Source organism: Lygodium microphyllum, chromosome 13 (genome assembly GCF_053477565.2).
Source record: "Lygodium microphyllum isolate KBCC chromosome 13, Lygodium_microphyllum_v1.1.10, whole genome shotgun sequence".
In the NCBI taxonomy this organism is placed as follows: domain Eukaryota; kingdom Viridiplantae; phylum Streptophyta; class Polypodiopsida; order Schizaeales; family Lygodiaceae; genus Lygodium; species Lygodium microphyllum.
In genome coordinates, this window is record NC_141147.1 from 29,612,698 (window position 1) to 29,633,830 (window position 21,133).

Genomic DNA, 21,133 nt, shown 5'->3' on the forward strand with positions numbered 1-21,133 from the left:
TTACTTTTATTTCCAATGCTACACAATTGCCATTTACTATGAGACGGAGGCTGTTTTCCATCTAGTTGCCATTCGCTATGATAATCAATAAGTCATAGGGACAGGCTCTGTCCATTGTTGGGCTTATCTAAAGGCACCAGCATTTACACATGGTCAGTTGTATATTGCATTATCAAGGGTAACATCTTCGCATGGTGTGAAAGTCCTATTGGGTAAAAAGGATGGGGATATGACCACAAACATCATATACAAGGATGTACTTCGAAAGGTGCAGTAATGTGCATTGCTTTCTTTGTGGTGATGTAGTTATTGACGACCATGTAGGGACATTGGTTTGGCATATATGTGAATTGCTCTTCGTGCCATATTTGGTTAGCATATACCCTTTTAAAAGTGAATTATTTTTTGTATTTCACTATTTATTTGACTTTTGCATGTGCCCACCCTAGAGTGACACTATTTATTTGACTTTTCAAATGCCTACCGTAGAGTGGCACTATTACCTAGCTATCAAAAGGAGCTATAGTACACGTTGCACGTAGTAATAATGAGTGATGATATCATAAGAATGACCCTTGCAAGAGTCGTTGAACGTTTATATGATGATGTTAATATTGACATCAAGCTTCTAGTTTTTATTGAAGTTGTACATTGTGGATACACGCAATGTTTTTAGGTGCATAAGAGGTTGACAGTAAGAAGAGGTTTCACCACTCTCATACTAATAAGATATCGAGGCATTGGTTTAAGTACGGATTCAAGGATTTGGGTTGTTTTGTGGCGCTGCATCAATGTTTGTCAGTACTATCTACTAAATAATTCACAAATGTTTGACCATGTATTATTATTGTTGGAATGAAATGGTTTTTGTTAGTTATTCCACGTACTTACATTGTGATTTTTGTTCCAATGTAGGTGCTAAAGAGAGAGGTAAGACTATCTCATCGGCCATGCGATTACCAATAGAAACAACGGGATCATTCCTTGCTTCACCTTCGCATGCTTTGCTTGAGGATGAAGATTTTGCTAATGATTCCTCAAAGAAGAGGAAGCTTTATTTCTATTAGGCATCTTGGAGACATTGTCTTTTTTTATTGGCATCAGCCATTTACATGTGGTGCTTGGAAACAATCGGGTGTCTTATTCTTGGCCTTTGTGGCTTGCTAATGGAAGATAGGATGTCTTATACCTTCCCATCATGTCATGATTGGTGGAAAGAGGCCAAAGATATTGGAGCCTGGCTCTACTTTACCTGTGGATGTCTTGCTTGGAGATAATAATGATTCCTCAAAAAAGAAGAGAGCTTCGTTTTGACTAGGTCTCTTAAAGAAATTATTTTTGTGGTGCTAGGTCTTTGTTTCAATTATGACCCATTTCAGTATAACATTGTTGTTTCTAAATATCACGCAAAGCAAGTATGCGATTCCTTACATTTGTGTAAAGATGAAAGTTTGTAAGTATGGTGCATAGAAGAGATTGTTTCTATGTCTAGCATTCTACATTACAAATTTTATAAACTACTTTTAGTTTTAAGTTTGATGAGAGAGAGGGAGGGAGGGAGGGAGGGAGGGAGGGAGGGAGGGAGGGCAAGCACAAGTCTTCTTACGGTCATGTATAGGTGAGATTGTATGTATATCTAGCATTCTCTATTTGAGAGAGAGAGAGAGAGAGAGAGAATAAAATAAAACAAAAGGCAAGATGGAGAGAGGGAGAAAGAGGATTTATAGAGAGAATTGGGAGAGAGAGAGAGAGAGAGAGAGAGAGAGAGAGAGAGAGAGAGAGAGAGAGAGAGAGAGAGAGAGAGAGAGAGAGAGAGAGAGAGAGAGAGAGAGAGAGCATCTTGGAAATGGAGAGGGGAAAGGGGAGAGAGAAACATCTTGGAAATGGAGAGGGAAAAGAGGAGAAATGGATTATTGAGCGAAGTTCGCATGGCAACTTCACTTGCCGCTTCGTATAAGCAGCTTTGCGTGCGAAGCTGTCGCGAAGTGGTCTAGTGTTCCACACACGCGAAGCGGGCAAAAAATGCTAGTTATACACATAGGATTAGGTTTTCACTGTAAACAGTGGTACCCTCTACTCTTTTTCACTTGTGAATGGTCCTCTTTCTTTTACATTCCACTTTGGGCATGGTCTTGTGATAAAAATAAATACAGTTGCTTGTGACCTCCTCATCTCTTGTAGATCTTTTGGTTTTACTCTAAGAATAAAACTTGCATGTAAGAGAGCATGACTCTCACTTTGTTTCTACAAAAATGTAATGGTTCTATATCTTTAAGTAGCGAATGAAAAATTCACCTTGCAAACATATGGTGCTTAAAATAACACACTGAAGTTCTCAAAAACTACAACTCTTTCCAAAGATTAATTTTGACACATTGATTGGCCTTTTTTGCATTTGAACTCTTACATTGCTATATTTAACAATTGCTATTTTTGGCAATTTCAAATGGCAATTTCAAAATTAGATTAATACTATGTGCAAGTAAGTGAGTGCCATTCACCACCTATAGTTGTCCCCAAGGGGAGAGGACACTACAAGACCCTCTTCCATCAAGCAAACTCCCATTGGAGTGACTTCAACCTCGAGTAGTAACTTCCTCATAATCAAACACCACCTATGTCTTCGATTGTGGTGATGGTGATAGCAACCCCCCACCAAGGTCATAAGGTTCTCAATTGTGTGATTAGAGAATCTTGTCAATGGTGCTTTGGTAGGTTGGTGGTACTACACAATAAGATTTGCATGTAATGCATGTACTAAAGGCGAGAGTGGGATATCCCCCAGCTTAGTAAGGTTTCGGGAGGGTGCCATCTTATTGTCAAGGCAAATGTAGAAGTTAGAATCAATCAAGACCTTATATTCATAGTGATATAAAGGGTCTTCTTCAGCGGAGAAGGCTCCTTGTTCAAATATGACCACTACTCTTTGTAATATTAGGTTTTGTTGTACCAACCATCTTCATACTCCCCCACCCCATCTCGAAAGACGACCACCACCACCACCACCACGAAACCTTTAGCTCAAAGTTTTGACTAGTTCCTCTCTCTAACCTTGCACGTTAAATAACCTAAAGGCGTTTAGCAAAATTCAATAAGCCAAAGGCATTTTCCTTCTTTGACGTTTATTTTAAAGCCAGTTTAGGAAGTCCACTTCGAAAAGCTCTTGAGTACGTCCATGGTTGGTAGTTAACTGTTACGCGCAAGATCTCATCAGACATGGAGGACGAGGAAGTTCCTCTGGCAGTGCCCCTTGATGGTGAGCTGGCAGGACCGAGCACGGAGACAGAGGGATCCACGGGAGTCACCGTCATCACGGGCTATTTGGGCGCCGGCAAAACCACGGTGCTTTACACGTCACATAAACACTCTGTGAGAGAGAGAGAGAGAGAGAGAGAGAGAGAGAGTGTGTGTGTGTTCTCTTACATTCTTGGCTAATCTCGAGCTTGTGAGAGAGGTTCTTTGTTTAAAATTGAAGCAAAGTTTTAAGCTGTAGCAACGTTGTAGCAATTCTTCTGTTTTCTGCGTGTGTTGATTTTTGGAAGAAGCAGCCATTCACCAATGCTTGCCGTTATGATTACTGGTTCTAGTTTTAGAAATTTCCCGCATCTTCATGATACCGAAAAGCTACCTTGATTAGACTTTCTTTCACTGAAGACATCAGAAAGAAAGCATTAGATGTGCTAATTCTTGTTGACATTAAAAATGAATCGCAATGAAATGCCCTTTATACCTGTGCGAAAGACAATCAAAACTGGATCATATGGCTAACCTATTCATTACTCATATTTTCAAGTATCATGGCATGCCTAAGTCCATTATAAGTGATCGAGATCCCTGCATGACCAGCCTCTTTTGGCAAGCTCTCTTCGAGAACCTCAGGGCTCGGTTAAAGTTTTTATCCTCTTATCATCCTCAAACAGATGGGTAGAGTGAAAGTGCTAATTCTACTATTCTAGACCTTTTGAAATCACATATCTCTCATAATAAAAAAGAATGGAAAAACGAACATACAAGCATGAAGAGCAAGAAACGAACATACAAGCACGAAGAGCAATATATCCTTGGGGCTTCACTGCTGTATACATATAGATGTCACTTATCAGAGGCATTCCCTTTTGCTGTAGATGCTGTGTATGGTGCATTTTGCTAGCATTTCTTGTATTCATGCTGGTCATCTCCTAGTTGTGAACTCCATTAGAGTATAATGGAGACAGAGGAGCTCTGACAACCTTTAGTGCATTTGAATTTCAGTTTCCAGCTTTGTGAGTCAATTTCTAGTTGTGTTCACACCTCCAGGGCTGAGTGCGTTTCATTTTTCACATGTGGTAGGCTGGATGGCAGTTTGGGTTTGCCTATTCGCAGCTGTTTATAGCTGCCACCTATTCAGCCTGCTCATTCAGTGCAACAGTCACCTTGACTCTCTCTGGCTTCTGCCTGCTGTCTATCAGCGCCAGCTTGTTCTGGTGTCCTCACTGATGCATACCAGCTGCGTATAGGGGGTCCATCACTGTCTGCCTGTTCGAGTGCCCTCACTGACGCATACCAGCTGCATAGGGGCTGATCAGGCCAGCCTTGTATTCAACATTCATTTTCAACTCAGTGTAGTCCCATCCCTTCATTCTCTGCGTTCACAGTGAATGTTCGTCAGGGCTAGAGCAGTCAAAAATGTCACCAAAAACCTTGTGTTTTGATGTTGCCTTGATAGAAGGAGCTGTAAAAGCAGCAAATATGGCTTCAAATCAGCAATTGGTGTTGTCTCCTCCTCAAGGGCTGCTGCAGTCTCCCTCATTTGACAACAATTCCATGTGAGAGTGCACAATAGAAGAGAATTGTGAGCAGGGACAGAGAAGGGAAAAGAGAGACAGCTGGCTGCCACTTTTTTTCAGCTTTTATAGCAATCTTCTTCCCTTTTTGAAGCTCCCATGATCCAAAATGCAGCAGTTTTTTGGGTGTTTTTTGCAGGTTTTATTGAAAACCGGTATGATTGGTGAGATTGGGTGGATTGTCACTCTGATGATGACTGTGAGGACCAAAGAAGCAATGATCGTGATTGTAAAGACCGGTGGTGCAAATGCTAGGATAGAGATGATCATTATGAAGACCATCACAATCACAAAGATTGTGAGGATCATCATGAAGCGAAGTTTGGAGCATGCTTTAGACCATGATCAGGTTCCATCACCACCCCACTCCCTTCATGTTTCTACCCTCGGTGCCACCCTGCAGGTCTTGTGTAACTGTTATGGCACCATCCATGTTGATGGGTGGGCTTTCTTCTCTTCCCAAGAAAGAGTGTTTGGATGGCTCCAACTACTCCCTTTGATCATGCAAAGGGGAGTGTATCCTTGATAGTTTGATTTATGGGACTTCGTCAACATCCCCATTCGCTATCTCATAGTGGATCTCCATATTGGTTCTATAGTGGATCAATCAGCCCTTTGGGATTGGCTCAGCTCTCGAGCCTGTTCCTTCCTCTTCATGAATTATCATGATTTGGTCCTTGTGCACATGAGAAGAATTTGCTCTGTGGCTGAGAGGTGGACTTGGATGGCATCTCTCTACCAAGTCCATACATTTGCTCATTGCATGATCCTTGAGATGAGGTTACGTTAGCTATTTTTAGCGAATTCCCTAACTATGAAGGACTATATCAAGAAGATGGGGGGAGATTTAGGATGAGTTTGCATTCCTCGGCAAGAAGGTTTCTTCTACAGACATGGTTGTGACATTGTTGTTACATCTTCCATCTCCAAAATATGTTGTCTTCCATACTAGCCTTCTCACCTCTAGAGTACACAACACCATCACATGGGAGGAGCTGGTGCCCATGATCTTGGAGCAGGATACGTCCCATAAGGAGATTGGTACTGGTAGCCTAGGATATGTACCCATGATGTTAGAGTAGGACGCATGCCATAAGGAGACCGATATGGATAGAACTGGAACTGACAGCCACACTTTTGCGGTTGGGACCTCATCAACAGGTGATAATTTGAGACCGGTATGGATAGAATTGGAATCGACAATCACACTTTTGCAGTTGGGACCTCATCAGGTGGCAATCTAAAGCAAAAGAAAGGCAAGAACTAGAAGAAACTATAGGATAAGGAGAGGGATGAAAAGTTTAGGGGTTATCCCAAGTGTCCTTACTATGGGAAGATGACCCATTTGGAGAAAAAGTGTTGGAAAAAATACCCCCATCTTTGGTATGGAGGAAAGGGAGGTGCAAAAGATTCAAAGGCTACATTGGCCATGACTATAGAGTTTATATTTATCCATCTCTATAAGGTGGAAGACACACTTTAGCTTCTTCTTCATAGAGCCTTCGCTTATGGATAGCAACACTTCCTCTCATGAGACTTTTTGTCGTGATTGGATCCATGAGTCCATGATCCAGAGGGGAGGGGGGGCAACGTCACCATTGGTGACAATTCATCGATGCTTGTTTGAGGTGTGGGCACGATAATGGGGATACCAAAGTAGCCTAAGCTTGTGAGAAGTCTATGTGCAGCAAGGGTGCTGAGCTTGTAAAGCCCACCCTCCTATGTACTTGTCTAAATAATAGAACTTGTAGAAGAGTCCTCGATGGTCGTAGCATCTTGGGTGAAGACCACGCAAGTACCTAGCTATGTTAAACCATGGACAGAAAGAAGTGTAAAACCCAATCCGGTACATAAAGAACTTTGGCGAATGAAGCCTGTCTATCTAGCAAAAGGGAAATAGTTCCCACTCCACGAACATGTACGGAAGAGTTGTCACCAATGGTGATAGAACCCCCTTTGGAATGAAGATTTTGAAGTCAATCCTGTTGGTGGGTCATACATGAAGAGGCCCCATTGTCAACAAGCTATGGCTTCTCCTCAGTGAAAAAAGCAAGTGTTGTATCTGGAATGCCCATGCCCTTATGACTAGGATCTTGGATGATTGGGAGCTTACCACTCTTTAGGAGACTCTTGTACAGGAGATATGGAGATCACAATAGAGCAGTGGGGGCTCATACGTGGATTATAAGGAGATCACAATAGAGCAGTGGGGGTTCATATGTGGATTATAAGGCTCTCAATAAAGTAACCATCTCATACATTGACTGAGTGGTGCATATTACTTCACCAAGATCAATCTTAGATCTAGATAGCTCTTGAGGACGTCTCATGCGTATGCGGCATGGAGCTATTAAATTTTGGTCCTACCTTTTGGATTAACAAATGCTCGTGCTACTTTCCCATAGATGATGAATGATCTAGAATGCATGTTTGTGAAACTATCCAAGTGCGAATGTTTTTCACACGGAGCTTTTGTAACTTGGACACGTTATCTCAGCTGATGGCATCCAAATTGATCCCGAAAAGGTTTGAATAGTGCTGGATTGGCATATTTCGAGGACCATAAAGTAAGTAAAATCTTTTTTGGGTTTTATTGGCTTCCTTCAAGAGCTCATTAAGGACTATGCTCGCAATGCCGAACCCTTGACACGTTTGCTCAAGGGTATCCAAAACAAGAAGCATGTTAGTTCCCCATTTTTTTGGACTAGTGAGCCTAGTCAATGCTTTCAAACATTGAAATGGCTCGTATACCGCTGCATTGATGTTGTAGATTATAGATTTGAATAAACCTTTTGAGGTTCATACAGATGCGAGTGATTATGCAATAGGTTCCCTCCTTTATCAAGCCAGCGTATTTGTCACATTTGAGTCATAAGCTCATAGATGCCCAAACACGTTACACTACTCAAGAGAAGGAATTATTGGTGGTTATCCATATACTTCAAGTTTAGTGACATTTTTTATACACCACTTGGTTCATTATTTGGATTGACCACCATTCGTTGAAGTACCTTTGTAATCAGCCTATTTTGTATGGCTGCAAAGCGAGATGGGCAAAGCTTATGTAGGGGTTTGATTTTGAGATCTGTTATTAGAAGGATTCAACTAATATGGTTGCTAATGTCCTTAGTCGGATCCGTGAAGTCAATGCCTTGTATCAGAAGGAAGCATTGGTGGTCTGGATGCCCGAAAGTTGGCTATTGAGAGAATGATGGTGGAAATGTATTCCATTCGTAATGAATTATTATTTAAACAATGCAAAGTGTGTGTACCCGATCATCAAGATATTTGCAAAAAGATTTTGTACGAGTATCATGATGTGCCAAGCATGGGACTACAAGCGTGCGCAATGGAAGAGGAATACGAACACAAAGAGAAAGGGAGAAGAGAGAAGAGAGTAGGAACAAAAGAGAAATATGCATTGAATCTAAAAGAATTTTGATCAATCCTTGCACACAGCCCAAAGCATTAATGGATAAGGTTGGAAAATGATGACAACACTAGACATGGTGATAGAGACGGAGATGGAGTATGCAGCTATAGCCCCTGCATGAGATGGAAAAGAATATCAAACTCTAAGTGTGCACCTACAAAAGAGGAAGAAGAATGATTTGCCCCAAATTGGTGACCAGCTATAAATAGCTGAAATGCCCCTAAACTGGCTGACCAGCCAGCTGAGCCACTAGATGTGGCAGTTGGCTAGCTAAATCTAGCCGATTAGCACGAGAAAATGCCAAAAACGTTGACGTAGCAGGAAGAAAATGTTGACAGGGGCTGGTAGGGCAGATCACAGCCTGTAAAGGTTGCACAAGTTGAGAGATGCCTGGCAAACCAAGAAATGCAGAAGACTAAACTAATTGAGAAAAGAAATATGCTTTGAATAGAGCTGTCCCCTCCTCAAAGCACATGACAAACATGTTAGAGTTTCTAATGTCTGCGTTTGACTTAGATTGAGGTTCACAAGCAAGAGATGACAATGCATGACAAACATGATTGCTAACACCCCCTCTCAGATCTTGGATGTGGCTGAAGCTCAAAGAAGATGCGGATCTGAGGGCAATAGGAAGAGTGCCAATGCCGATGAAGTCCACTGATGTGGACCGCTAATGAAGAAGCTCCTCATGATCCTAGGAATCCCTGTTTGTAACATTAGGGGCGAGGAAGTCCACACCCGCATCACCAATATTGTACCCTTTTGAAAGAGGAGGGAGATATGAGGGAACCACTGGAGGAATGGGTGGGGGATGGGATGGAACCTATGGAATAGATAGTGCACAAGCAGGAACAGGTGTAGCAATAGACAAGTGCCTTGGAAGAACCTATAGAAGGGAAGGGGAATGGTGTGTAAAGCACTCTTTCTTGCCAACGTGTCGCTAAAATAGCTCCTATGGAAGAATCCTAAAAAAAAAACAGCTTGCTCGGTGAAGATAACTTGGGTATCGAGTCTAGTAAGGCCATGAAAAGAGAGGAGTGGGAAGTCCAAGTATGGAATATGTAAGATTTATGAAACGGAGCTTGATGAATGGGCTAGCAATAATGACAAAGTGCCAACATCGCTAATAGGCATCTAACAAATGTCACCAATAGTGACAAGACCCTTAGATGGACAAAGATCCTATATCAAATCTCATTGTGGAGTCATATGACTCGAAGCATCATCATGAATAAGCCAAGGTCTCTTGGAAAAAGAGGCATCTATTGAAAAAGGCTCCTTCAACGCATGGATATGCAGGAACACAGACTTATGGGTAACTTGTGTAGAGATAGAGGAAGGCTTAGATGATTTAGCTCCATCCTTCGCTCTTGGACGGAGGTGAGGGTACTTCTTCCAACATTTTTTCTTGGGACGTGTTTTCTTTCCATAGCATGGGTATCTGAATCTATGTTAGAGCACGAAGAATTCTCTTATTTCTCCTCCTTGTACTTGGCCTTTGATTTCTCCTTTTTCTTCTTTTCCCCTCTTGTACAAAAGCCTTAGTGGAGTTGGACCCATTGGCCACCCTCTCTAAGATACTCGTCATACTCCCAAGACAAGTGGGGCTAGCTTCTCCAACAGAAGAGTCTCTTGGGTCCTTGATGTAAGAAGGCTAGTGTAGAAGACATCGTACTTTGGAGATGGTAGTTGAGTTCAGGGAATCATCACTATATCCTTTGAAGATATCATCTTGCCAAGGGATGCAAGTTCATCGGTCGTATCCTCCAACCTATTGATGTGAACCTTCATGGAAGGAGAGTCATCAAGACTGAGAATCCAAAGTTGCTTCTCCAAGGTGATACAGTGTGCAAATGTCTTTTGATGATACAAAGAAGCAAGTTTTGTCCACACCTCTATGGTTGTTCTCAACCTACGGATGTGCACTAGGACAAAATCCTATAGGCTCATGAAGAGGAAGGATCCAGGTCTAGAGTTGAGTTGATCCCATAGGCCTGCATGATCTATCATCGATCCCATTGTGGGATCCTCCACGGGATGGGGAATAGGGTGGGCAACAAACTCCCAAAGTTTAGAGGTGTCAAGAATACACTCCACCTTACAAGACCAAAGTGAATAATTTAATCCATCCAGTTGGACTACTTTGGGTAAAGAAGGGAGAACGAGCACCTGCATTGATGGTGCCATCGTAGGTATCCTAGGGCTTGAAGAACGAGCCCTATATAGGAGAAATGAAGGGGGGGGGGGGGGATGGCTGCTCCAATCTGTGTGACCTAGCAAGAGAGGGTTCCTGTTTAGAATGGGGTACTGACCTCTCATCTTTGCAATGATCACACCGCCTCTCAGAGGAAGTATGAATAGACTCCTCATCTGAGTCATCAAAGCCTTGGAGCCGGTGATGTTCTATATCTCTAGACCTGCAAACACACTAAATTTGCTGCATTTGGCTGTGGACGAGCCCGAACAGAGAGAATAATCAGCCACACTTGCAAGAAAACAGTTGTAGATGTACCGCCTTTGTTGAAAGCACATGTAAATGCATTAAATCTGCGTTTTCTGCAGCAAATAGTAGGCTGAAAATTTGTGTTTTCAGTAGTAGGGTTATCTTCTATGTAGGAAACCTCAGTGTCCTCACTTAGGTGATGATACCATGTGAGAGTGCACAACAGAAGAGGAACATGAACATGGAGAGAAAAGGAGAAGAGAGAAGACAGCATAAATGAAAGAGAGATCAGCACTGAATTTGGAAAGAATGCTGAATACAAGGATGGACTGATGAGTCCTTGCATGCAACCCAAAGCATCAGTGAGGGCACCGGATCAGGCTGGAAAATGATGATAGCACCAAAGATGGTGATGGAGATAGAGACATAGATGGAGTATGCGGCCAGCAGCCCCTGGAAGAGACAAAGAAGAATGCTGAACTCTAAGTGTGCACTTGGAAAAGAGGAAGAAGAATGATTTGCCCCGAAGTGGTGACCAGGTATAAATAACTGAAATGTGCCTAAACTGGCCAACCAGCCAGCTGAGTCTCAAAATATGGCAGTCGGCTAGCTAAATCTGGCTGATTAGCACCAAAAAATGCAGAAAAGGCTGTGTTAGGGAGGAAATACTGATAGGGGCTGATAGGGCAGATCGCAACTTGCAGGGGCTGCACAGGTTGCAGATGTTTGGCAAAACCACCCAAGGAATGCACACTAAACTAACTGAGAAAAGAAATGCATGCTCTAAATAGAGCTGGGTCCTCCATCAAAGCACATGATAGGCATGTTGGAGCTCCTAATATTCGTGTCTGACTCAAAGTGAGGCTCATAGGTAGGAGATGACAGTGCATGACAAACACGACTACTAATAGGGACACCCTAGTATACATCGAAGTTTGGCCTTGGTCACTCGCTACTTTTATTGGCTGTACATGAAGGCCTTGGTTGAATCTTACATGCATGAGTGCCCATAGTCTTGGCTTAATAAAGCTAAACGGTAGAAACCGGTGGAAACATTATATCCTTTATAAAATTCGGATAAGAAATGGAGTAGCATCTCTATGGATTTTGTAGTAGGATAATATGTACGAATTGAGGTCACAATGCAATTTGGGTCATGGACCATGGTCGACCAATTGACAAAAATGGCTTGATTCATTTTGACAAAGATGACCATTAAAAGCCATGAATTGGCTGGTCTCTTTGTCAAACATCTTTATAGACTTTATTGTTTGCTCGATGAACTAGGTGATGACCGAGATCCTAAGTTCACTTAGCCATTTTCGAGAGCCGGTCCATGGTATCCTTGAAGCATCCTGAGACTGATGGACAGACCAAAAGGATAAATGAAACTATGGAGGATATGTTGTGTGTATGTCTTCGATAGACAATTTGATTGAGAGCCTTACCTTTCTCATATTGAGTTTGCTTATAACAGTGCTAAGCATTCGGGTACTGGGTATAATCTATCTATATTGATGTATGATTATGAACCAAAACTATCGATTGCCGTTGAGCTCAAGGGGGGTGAAAATGTAGTCTATAGTTGACTTTCTATATGATATACAAGAGAGGGTGACAATTGTAAGGGAAAGCATTAAAGCAACCCAAGATCGTGCTACATTTTATGCTAACCAATATTGTATTTCTCGAGAGCTCTAGAAGGGCGTGTGTGTTTACTTTAAAGTCCCAAAGGACTTTGATTCAATAACTACGGGCAAGTGCTGTAAATTATCTTCAAGATATTGCGGTCCTTTCTAGATTACCAAGAAGATAAGTAGTGTATCCTATGCGCTTGATTTACCTCTAGAAATCCAAGCTCACCCAGTGTTCCACATGAGTCCTTTGAAAGAACAATTGGGGCAAGGTAAATTGATAGTTCCGATTGAGGAAGTCCCATGGCTCAAGGATACTACTTGTTATGTTCCATTGGAGCCCAAATTGATTCTTCGTCACAAGACTAAATGATCTTGTCGAACCATTTATCCGAAGTATTTGATCAAGTGGAAGAATCATCCAAAGGTAGAGGCTACTTAGGAGTTGGTACGTTTATTGAAGAGTTGTTTTTCACACTTCGTTCTTGAGGATATTGTTGAGGACAATAATCATTCATAAGTGGGCAAGTGTTAGATCCTTGGACATTTGGATGGGTGCTAGTAGTATTGGTCATAGTGGTCATTAAGTGACTTAGTGCAAATGCAGTAAGGGCACTTCAAAGTTGGGGAAAATGAGTCTTATTTGTAGGACTCAAGGCCCTATTGTGCACATCATTATGTAATCACCACTCTTGGACTCTTGGTCCATTGGACGATGTGTCTATACAGTGGGATGCTATTGTTTGGTGGTATGGGAGCCAACTCTTGGGATGTGGTTGTGTCTTGGTGTGTTGCTAGCTTCCAGGCTTGGGAGTGAGCCCATTTGGCTCTATGGCTACGAGGTGACTCCGATGTCCAATACCCATATGTTCGTGGATATGGCTTGTGTTGTGTCTTATATGCAAGTTGGATCCTAGGTGGACATTTTACAGATGCTATCACTGTCAGAAGTGGATGCAATGATGGAAGCGTGAAAATTGCTGTAATAGACTGCTGAACACAAGAGACAAAGAAAAGAGGAAGAGAAACATCGCAAAAGAAAAGAACACTACACAAGGAACTCAGAAACAAAGAGATACTTGGGAAATGGAATCCATATACCAAGATATGAGACAGTATAGAACCAATGTGAGTCATTGGCTATGAAGGCAATGGCACCTACTTCTCTCCCTCCACCAGAACCAGTCAGGTGATGAATGGTCAATGAATGTGGAGGAGAAACCTGAATAAGTAGGGAAAAATAATGCCATAGATCATGCTAAGTTGGCGAGTAATAAATACTAAAATAGCCATTCTAAAATGCTAGGATAAATGCCTAAATAATTAAGATAATATCTTGGTGCCCTAGCCCACTAAATCACATATTCAGACTCAGCCATTAACTAACATATCTGCTAACACCCTCTCTCAGATCATGGGTGATGTGATACAATACTACATACAATGATAATGTCCCATCATAGTACATACAACAAGAACCACTAGAGTAGAACCATGGATACCCAAGGAGTGGGTGCGTAAGCCACCACCAAGGTGCCTCGGAGAGAACCTGATGTCGATGTCGATCATACTAACTCTTGAAAATAGAGGAGAATCATAGCGGCTCTTAATATTTATCAACTATGTCTCGTAGGAGCATACAAGACCATCCGGTAAAAAATGCCTCTGAATAGATGTGACCATGGATTTCCAGGCTTCAGACCGCCAAAGTGTCCCCTCATGTGAGATCAAGACTAGGAGCCAATCCTGCTCTTTGTCAAATAACCAGCTCATCATGAACTTGGATGCCAATCCCAACTCCAGGATTTGAACCTATCAGATGTTGGTCAGTGCATCAGGGAAACCGCCCTTTGGAACCTGTGCACTTGTATACCTATATAGATAAGGTTCACCTACCCCATCTCACTACCCTCTCACACTCCCTCTTTGGCACTAGAGAGTTGAGGATGACCCCATCACCTGTACTAGTAGCCTAGAAGGGAGGCCCTTGCATCCATCATCGGGGCGACATAGTTGGAGCCTAAACCTGGATCTGGAGAAGAGAAAGACTCACCGAGAGAGGCATCACCCATCATTACCGTTTGCACTTGCTCCTGTTGTAAAGTTGCTAATGTCTTGCAGTCCTTCTGGAGGTTACCCTTCTTGCCACAATAATAGCACTGAGACTTCTTTGTTTGCCGTATGACACCCCTCTCTAAAACTAGAACATTTGAAGCACCAAGAGATAGCATCCTCACAGAAACTTGAAGTTGAACATAGCAAGTCTCCAATACAACACTTCTAGATGAGTAAAGAATATTTGTATGTTGACCATTAGGAGGAGATGCTGGAGGAGCCATCACGAGGGAGATACAAAGAAGATGAAGAAAGGTAAGGGATCTTCAAAGAGAAAAGTATGCCAAAAATACAGACTCACAAGGATTGCACGAGTTCGAAGCAGTAAAGAAAGCACATAGAGAAAAGATCAACAGTAACTAGAGTATAGTGATGAGAACACGATAGTTGGATGCACATGAACCCTCTCTAAATTTAAGCAATGAACCACAAAGTGAGAAGACGGACCAAAAATAACTAGAACCAGCCTGAAAATACTGTCGCCCAGACCTGCCTAGGAGCAAACAGCCAAAACGCAGGTGCTGATCAGTAAAACGCAGGCAGCAGACACCAAAACACAGATTCAGAAGGGTCAATAGGAGGTCCCTAGCCTTGAAACAGGCCCAAGAAGATGAAAACGAAAATGGCAGTCTATAAAACATTGAGGAAACAGGCTGAAAAGGATCAGAAGATGTTCACTCAAGCTGGAAATCGGTCACAGCAGTCAGAAACAGGTCCAATCAGCAGCAGAAAAGCCAGAACTCAGACCTGAAATAGTGTAAAACAGCAGCAGAAATAGTAATCCTAAAATTTGATACCATGTCAAAAGTAGATGTAGTGATGGAAGTGTGAAAATTGCTGTAATAGACTGCTGAACACAAGAGACAAAGGAAAGAGAAAGAGAAACACTGCAAAAGAAAAGAACATTGCACAAGGAACCCCGAAACAAAGAGATACTCAGGAAATGGAATCCTTATACCAAGATATGAGATCGTATAGGACCAATGTGAGTCACTGGCTATGAAGGCACTAGCACTTGCTCCTCTCCCTCCACCAGAACTAGTCAGGTGATGAATGTGGAGGAGAAGCTTGAATAAGTAGGGAAGAATAATGCCATAAATCATGTCAGGTTGGCCAGCAACAAATACTAAAATAGCCATCCTAAAATGCCAAGAAAAATGCCTAAATAATTAGGATAATATCGTGGTGCCCTAGCCCACTGAATCACATGCTCAGACTCAGTCATGGATTGACATATTTGCTAACAGTCACTGGGCAAAAAGATAGGAAATGCAGCAATTTGGGCACCTTCAGTAGGCTGGGCGGCAGCTGGGAAGAAGGTGCTAGGTGCTGGATGGAGTGGTAGAAGTTGGAGAAGAGCTGGACAGTCAGGTGCTAAGGAGAACTTGATGATTGGAATGGAATGGGATGCTAAGTGATTGAGCACACCATCTATTTATAGGTGAGGGACCAACCAAACTATGGGAGTTTGCTTGTGGGACACAAACTCTTTTTAGCATTTAAGTTTGAGTTCTAGGGCTGTTTAAATGAGTTAATTAAGGTTTAATATGACTCTCTCATTGTTAAGCTTAACAATGGCCTTTGCCACAAGTAGAAATACGAAGGGAGCTAGTGGACATCCTTGTCCCACTGATTTGTGGATGCTGAATCTCCCTCCTTTAGTGCCCTACTAACAAGGACATGACTATGTGCTTAAGAATAAAGGGCTGCAACTCCTTTGACCAGTGCTCTAGAAATCCCATCCTCAGCTATGGTACCTTCCAAGAACTCCCAATTGACACAGTCATACTCCTCGAAATCAAGAAGAAGCACAATGAGGTCCTGGTTCCTTGAGCAAGCAAGAGTGGTGGACTGCTAGAATGTGAAGATTTTGTCCAAGATGCTACACTCTTGTTAAAAACTGGTCTGAATGGGGTGAATACTGTCTGGCATCAAGGGGGCCAATTTGAGACTGATCACCTTTGCAAGGGTATTGTAAGCAGCTCCAAGCAAAGTGATTGGCCTCCATATATGCCATCTCCAATCTATCTGCACTATCTTTTGGAATGGGATGGATCAATCCCTGGGATAGTCTCTTTCGCATATCTTTGGATGCCATAATCTTTTGGAAAACTGTAGTGAGGCCTCTACTGATAAGATCTCCATCTTGTTAGTGACCACCCTCCTGGTGCTCTGCTATACTACCTCTTGTTGTGGATCCTAACAGAGCTATATCATACTCTGTAGCCACCTTCCCCAATTTCTGAGAGCTATGTGCTATGAATCCATAAACTCTTGAGTCTCTGCACTCCCTATCTAGAGTGTCTAGGCCCCATAATATGGGAGAAGACTCTATTAACTGTCTCCTGACCGAGTCCAAAAAGAAGCTCTTGCATGGTTCTGACAAAAATGTGTTTGTGATGGTGTGTGTGAAATTTTATTTCTTATTCTAATAGAACGTGTTTTTCATGCCAAAACTTTTTTGAAGTATAGTTAGGGTCTTTGACCACTCTAAAAGTTGACTGGCTGATCAGAAAAGCCTCAATCTTAGGGTTTGTGTTCACTCTTTTAAATGTGGCATCATCTGGGTCTTGCTTTTGGCAAAAAGCTGTTTGAATGTAGGGCCAAAGCAAGAGGGTAGGCTGTAAGAGCAAAATCTTAGAAATGAGTGTGAAAAGTAAAGTGGAGGGCGAGGGATGCGTAGAATGGCAGGAAGAAGGGGATGTTCTGTATGCATTTTCTTCTGTTATGTAATGTTACCCATGCTTGTCTCCGGTGAGTGTATTCACTTTCCTTCATTGCTGCAGCTGGTTAATTACATATTAAAAGCACAGCATGGAAAACGAATTGCGGTGATTCTCAATGAGTTTGGGGAAGAACTTGGAATAGAGCGGGCTATGATTAACCAAGGCCAAGAGGGAAGTCTTGTTGAGGAATGGATAGATCTGCCAAATGGGTGTGTTTGTTGCAGTGTTAAGCACAGCCTTGTCCAAGCACTTGAACAGTTAATGGAGCGGCGTGACAGGTATGTGCAACAGTCAGAGTTTTAGCTTCATTGGGGACTCTAATCTTTGCACCAGCTACAAGAATCTGTTTGTTTGTTCCGCCACATTTGGTTACAGATTTGATCATATCTTGTTAGAGACAACAGGACTTGCAAACCCTGGTACGATAGCTTCACTACTTTGGCTAGATGATGAGCTGGAGTCCACAGTATCTTTGGACTCAACTATAACAGTAAGAAATTAGGCTTCTTTGTTTAGGTTGCAAATTGTTGATATTTACCATTTCTCTGTTTAATGCTGCAGCTGGAATGCCAACTCACATGTCAATCAATAAGATACCATTCTGGTTTTGAACAGGTTGTTGATGCTAAGAATTTTCGCCACCAACTCTATGAGCGAAGAGAGTCTGGGCAAATAACTGAGGCACTTCTTCAGATAGCTTTTGCGGTTCATTTTACTTCCCTCTCCATTTTATAGGAAACAAAATTATAAAAGAAGTACGAGGACTCAAATTATAATGCTTTTTTAGATGCTTGCAACTGACTACATGAGATTAGCTTTTAAGGTCATTGGCCTGTAAGTTGGCAACAGACTGCTAATCTCAGACTTTGTCATTTACAGGTTATGACCCAGAAAAGTTTTAAATGTCCTTTGACGAGTGCAGATGACTACAAAGTTCATTATGTGCTCATGTATTGAACTTTAAGCTGGATCCTTCTCTAAAAGTCTCTGGAAATTTCGTGTACTGATGTGCATAAAACTCAACTTTGAACTTTAATGAGAGAGGGACAACAGGAGAGAGCGAGAATTAAAACCAGAAAGTGTTTCATTCATGGTATAAAAACCCAAACAGCATACAACACGAAATGTCAATTCATGAACTCCAAAAAAACTTGGAAAAACAGCATCTCCATAAATTTCTCAGTAATAACATCATCTACTTCTTGGAACTAGCTGTAAAAGCTCAGGGTAGTGTTGTGCTAGTGGCTGTTTTTACATAGCAAGTTCTACAAAGTGTACTGCTGTAACCTACAGCTGAAGGTGTTGTGAAAGGCCATGGGAACAACTGAATTTATCTCTTGCAGGTGTGGGTCCTAACATTGGGATTGGATGAGTCTATTAGAATGTAGTATCTATTGTGCTAAAAACTGCATTGCATGCTGATTACCCTCTTAAACAGCCCCAAAACATGCTTATTCAATGAAAAACCCTAAAATAGTGCGCAGTTCGAGAGAGTTTCTGTGAAACCCTTATTTGGGAGGGTTCATTTGCATCTATAAATAGACAAGCTGCCCCCATTCAGTTCTCATCCCTTTGTGTAGTTTTTGACCCTTGTGTGCAGATTTCAGCCATCAATCTCCCTCCACATGGTTGTCCAGCCCTTGTGACTGCTACAACTCCACCTTCTGCTGCCCTAGTTGCTGGCGACTGCCCTTGGAGCTGCCCCCCATTGCGTGGAGGTCTTCCCCTTGCTGCGTTTGGTGCTGATCAGCCATCACCAGCATCCTCACCTCCTCCAGCTGCTTGTGTTTGGCATCCTGTTGTCCAAATGTCAGGTGGCTAATCACTTTCCTCCCTTTGTGACACTGTGCCTGCCTATGTTTGGCATCTTGTTGCCGAGGTGATAGTGTTCAGCATAGTTCATCACGTGATCCTCAGTCTGTTGCGTCTGCAGCCTTCTGATGCCTCTTGGGTTCTTCTACATCATCATTGCTTTTTTTTGGTTCCCGAGCAGCATTTGACATCATCGTTTTATAATTTCCTTCACTCCAACACTCCAACTTGTGGTCACAAATAAGAAGGTTTCTTCACTAAATAAGTATGTTTAGTGGTTGTTTAAGTTGGCAAGTAAATGCAATTTTAGCTCAACAACCCCTCTTAGACCCAAAACCGAGCCATGATAAATAAGCCCTTTTTGTTTATTTTATTTTACCCTAAGGCGTCCCACCCCAAAGCAGTCAAGGCATAGGGCAAAGGGTGCACATTGGCTACTTAGTGACTTACCAAGACTACAAAGGCGATGGTTATTTTACCAAGGGAGCCCAAGTGATTACCCTAGAGAGGTGAGGGTATCGGACCAAGGGTGCTTGTCGGCTGCCCAGGGGCCTACCAAGTCTTGCAAAGGCGGATGGAATCAACAATAAACTTTTTTTTTTCGAGTTAAAAAAAAAGAGGCTGTGTTTTAGTTTATCACAAGATTTAGCATTAAGTGATGGTTTCAAATCAGCGTTCATTCCATTGAGTTGCTATGTCTCGAATTATAGGAATGAAGGATGGATAGTCCCACTACCTTTATAAAACAAGCAAAACAATCCCACACACTACTAGCATAATTGTCTAGGGAGTACCTAAGGGTGTGTGTATGTGCCAATCATAGGCTTGTGTAATGATAGTATCTATATTAGTGAGAGGAACACTACTCAATCACACTTGGATTTTGAAATTATGAAGAGACATTTAGTTCGGTTGCTAGAATGACAATTGTTAAATATGTGATTGCTTTGGCAGTAACCAAAGGTTGGAGTTTGTAGCAAATGGATGTCAAGAATGCCTTCTTGCATGGTGAATTGCAAGAAGAGATGTATATGGAAGAGCTAACAAGTTATAAGGATTTAGAGCATCCCACATATGTAAGTAGGTTAAAAAAAGCGCTCTATGGATTGAAGCAAGCACCTAGAGCATGGTTTGATAAGATTGGAAAGCTTGTCAACATTGGCTTTTATATTTCTAATGCTGACCACTCACTTTATGTGAGGAAGGGAGATGCAAGCTTGGTCATCATAGTCATCTATTTTGATGACTTGATTATTACATGTGACAGTGATAGTGGAATTGCTGAAGTTAAGGATTTTTTGAAAAAGAAGTTTGAGATGAAGGATTTGGGTGAGCTAAGGTACTTTCTTGGTATTAAGGTGATTAGATGTGACAATGGTATATGGTAGTCCCAAAGGCAGTAAGGCTCGGATATGTTGTCTAAGTATGGTATGACAACATGTAAGCCTCTTTTAGTGCCATTGGAGCAAAATGTGAATTTGACTGCTGATGTTAGAAATGAGATAAAAGACCCTACTATGTTCAGAAGGATAGTAGGAAGTTTGATTTACGTGATTATCACAAGGCCAGACTTGAGTTATGTTGTTGGCCTTGTTAGTCAGTTTATGTAGATGCCTAGAAAGCCTCACTTGGATGTTGTTAGATGTATATTGAGGTATGTAAAGTCCACTTTGCATTATGGACTTTTTTATGGGATAGGTAAGGATATATAGATGTTTGGATGCACAGATGCAGATTGGGTTGTTAGCATGTCTGACAGAAGATCTACTAGTGGATTCATATTTTTCCTTGGTAGTGCAACGGTTACGTGGAGCAACAAAAAGAAACCTACATTTTCTTTATGGAGTATAGAGGTTGAGTATAGAGGTGTTGCTATGGCAGCATGTGAGGTCGTATGGCTGCAAAAGTTATTAGGTGATTTGGATATGCAAGGAGATGGTCCAGTTGTCATTCACTGTGACAACTGAGAAATATATAGTTAGCTAGGAACCCAATGTTTCATACTAGAACAAAATACATTGAGATGCATTACCACTTTGTGAGAAAGAAGGTACTTGTAAGAGAGATTACTTGATATATGTCAGCACACATGATCAGATAGCTGACATTTTTACAAAGGCATTGGGTGTAGAGAAGCTTCGAAGATT

General features: G+C 41.9%; 1 protein-coding gene across 2 annotated transcripts in view; it reads left to right on the top strand.

Annotated features, from left to right (window-relative positions):
- Window positions 1-3,108: 3,108 nt before the first annotated feature.
- The window catches only part of LOC148026457 (Cobalamin biosynthesis CobW-like protein), a 43,928-nt gene continuing 25,903 nt past the window's right edge, over window positions 3,109-21,133 (top strand). For both annotated transcript variants that reach the window (XR_015692839.1, XM_087690892.1), the window contains exons 1-4: window positions 3,109-3,342; window positions 17,235-17,452; window positions 17,550-17,664; window positions 17,790-17,879. Coding sequence is in view for 1 of the 2 variants with exons in the window: in XM_087690892.1 (XP_087547018.1) it covers window positions 3,217-3,342; window positions 17,235-17,452; window positions 17,550-17,664; window positions 17,790-17,879 (549 nt within the window). In the remaining variant the exon portion in view is untranslated. The remainder of the gene's footprint in view (window positions 3,343-17,234; window positions 17,453-17,549; window positions 17,665-17,789; window positions 17,880-21,133) is intronic.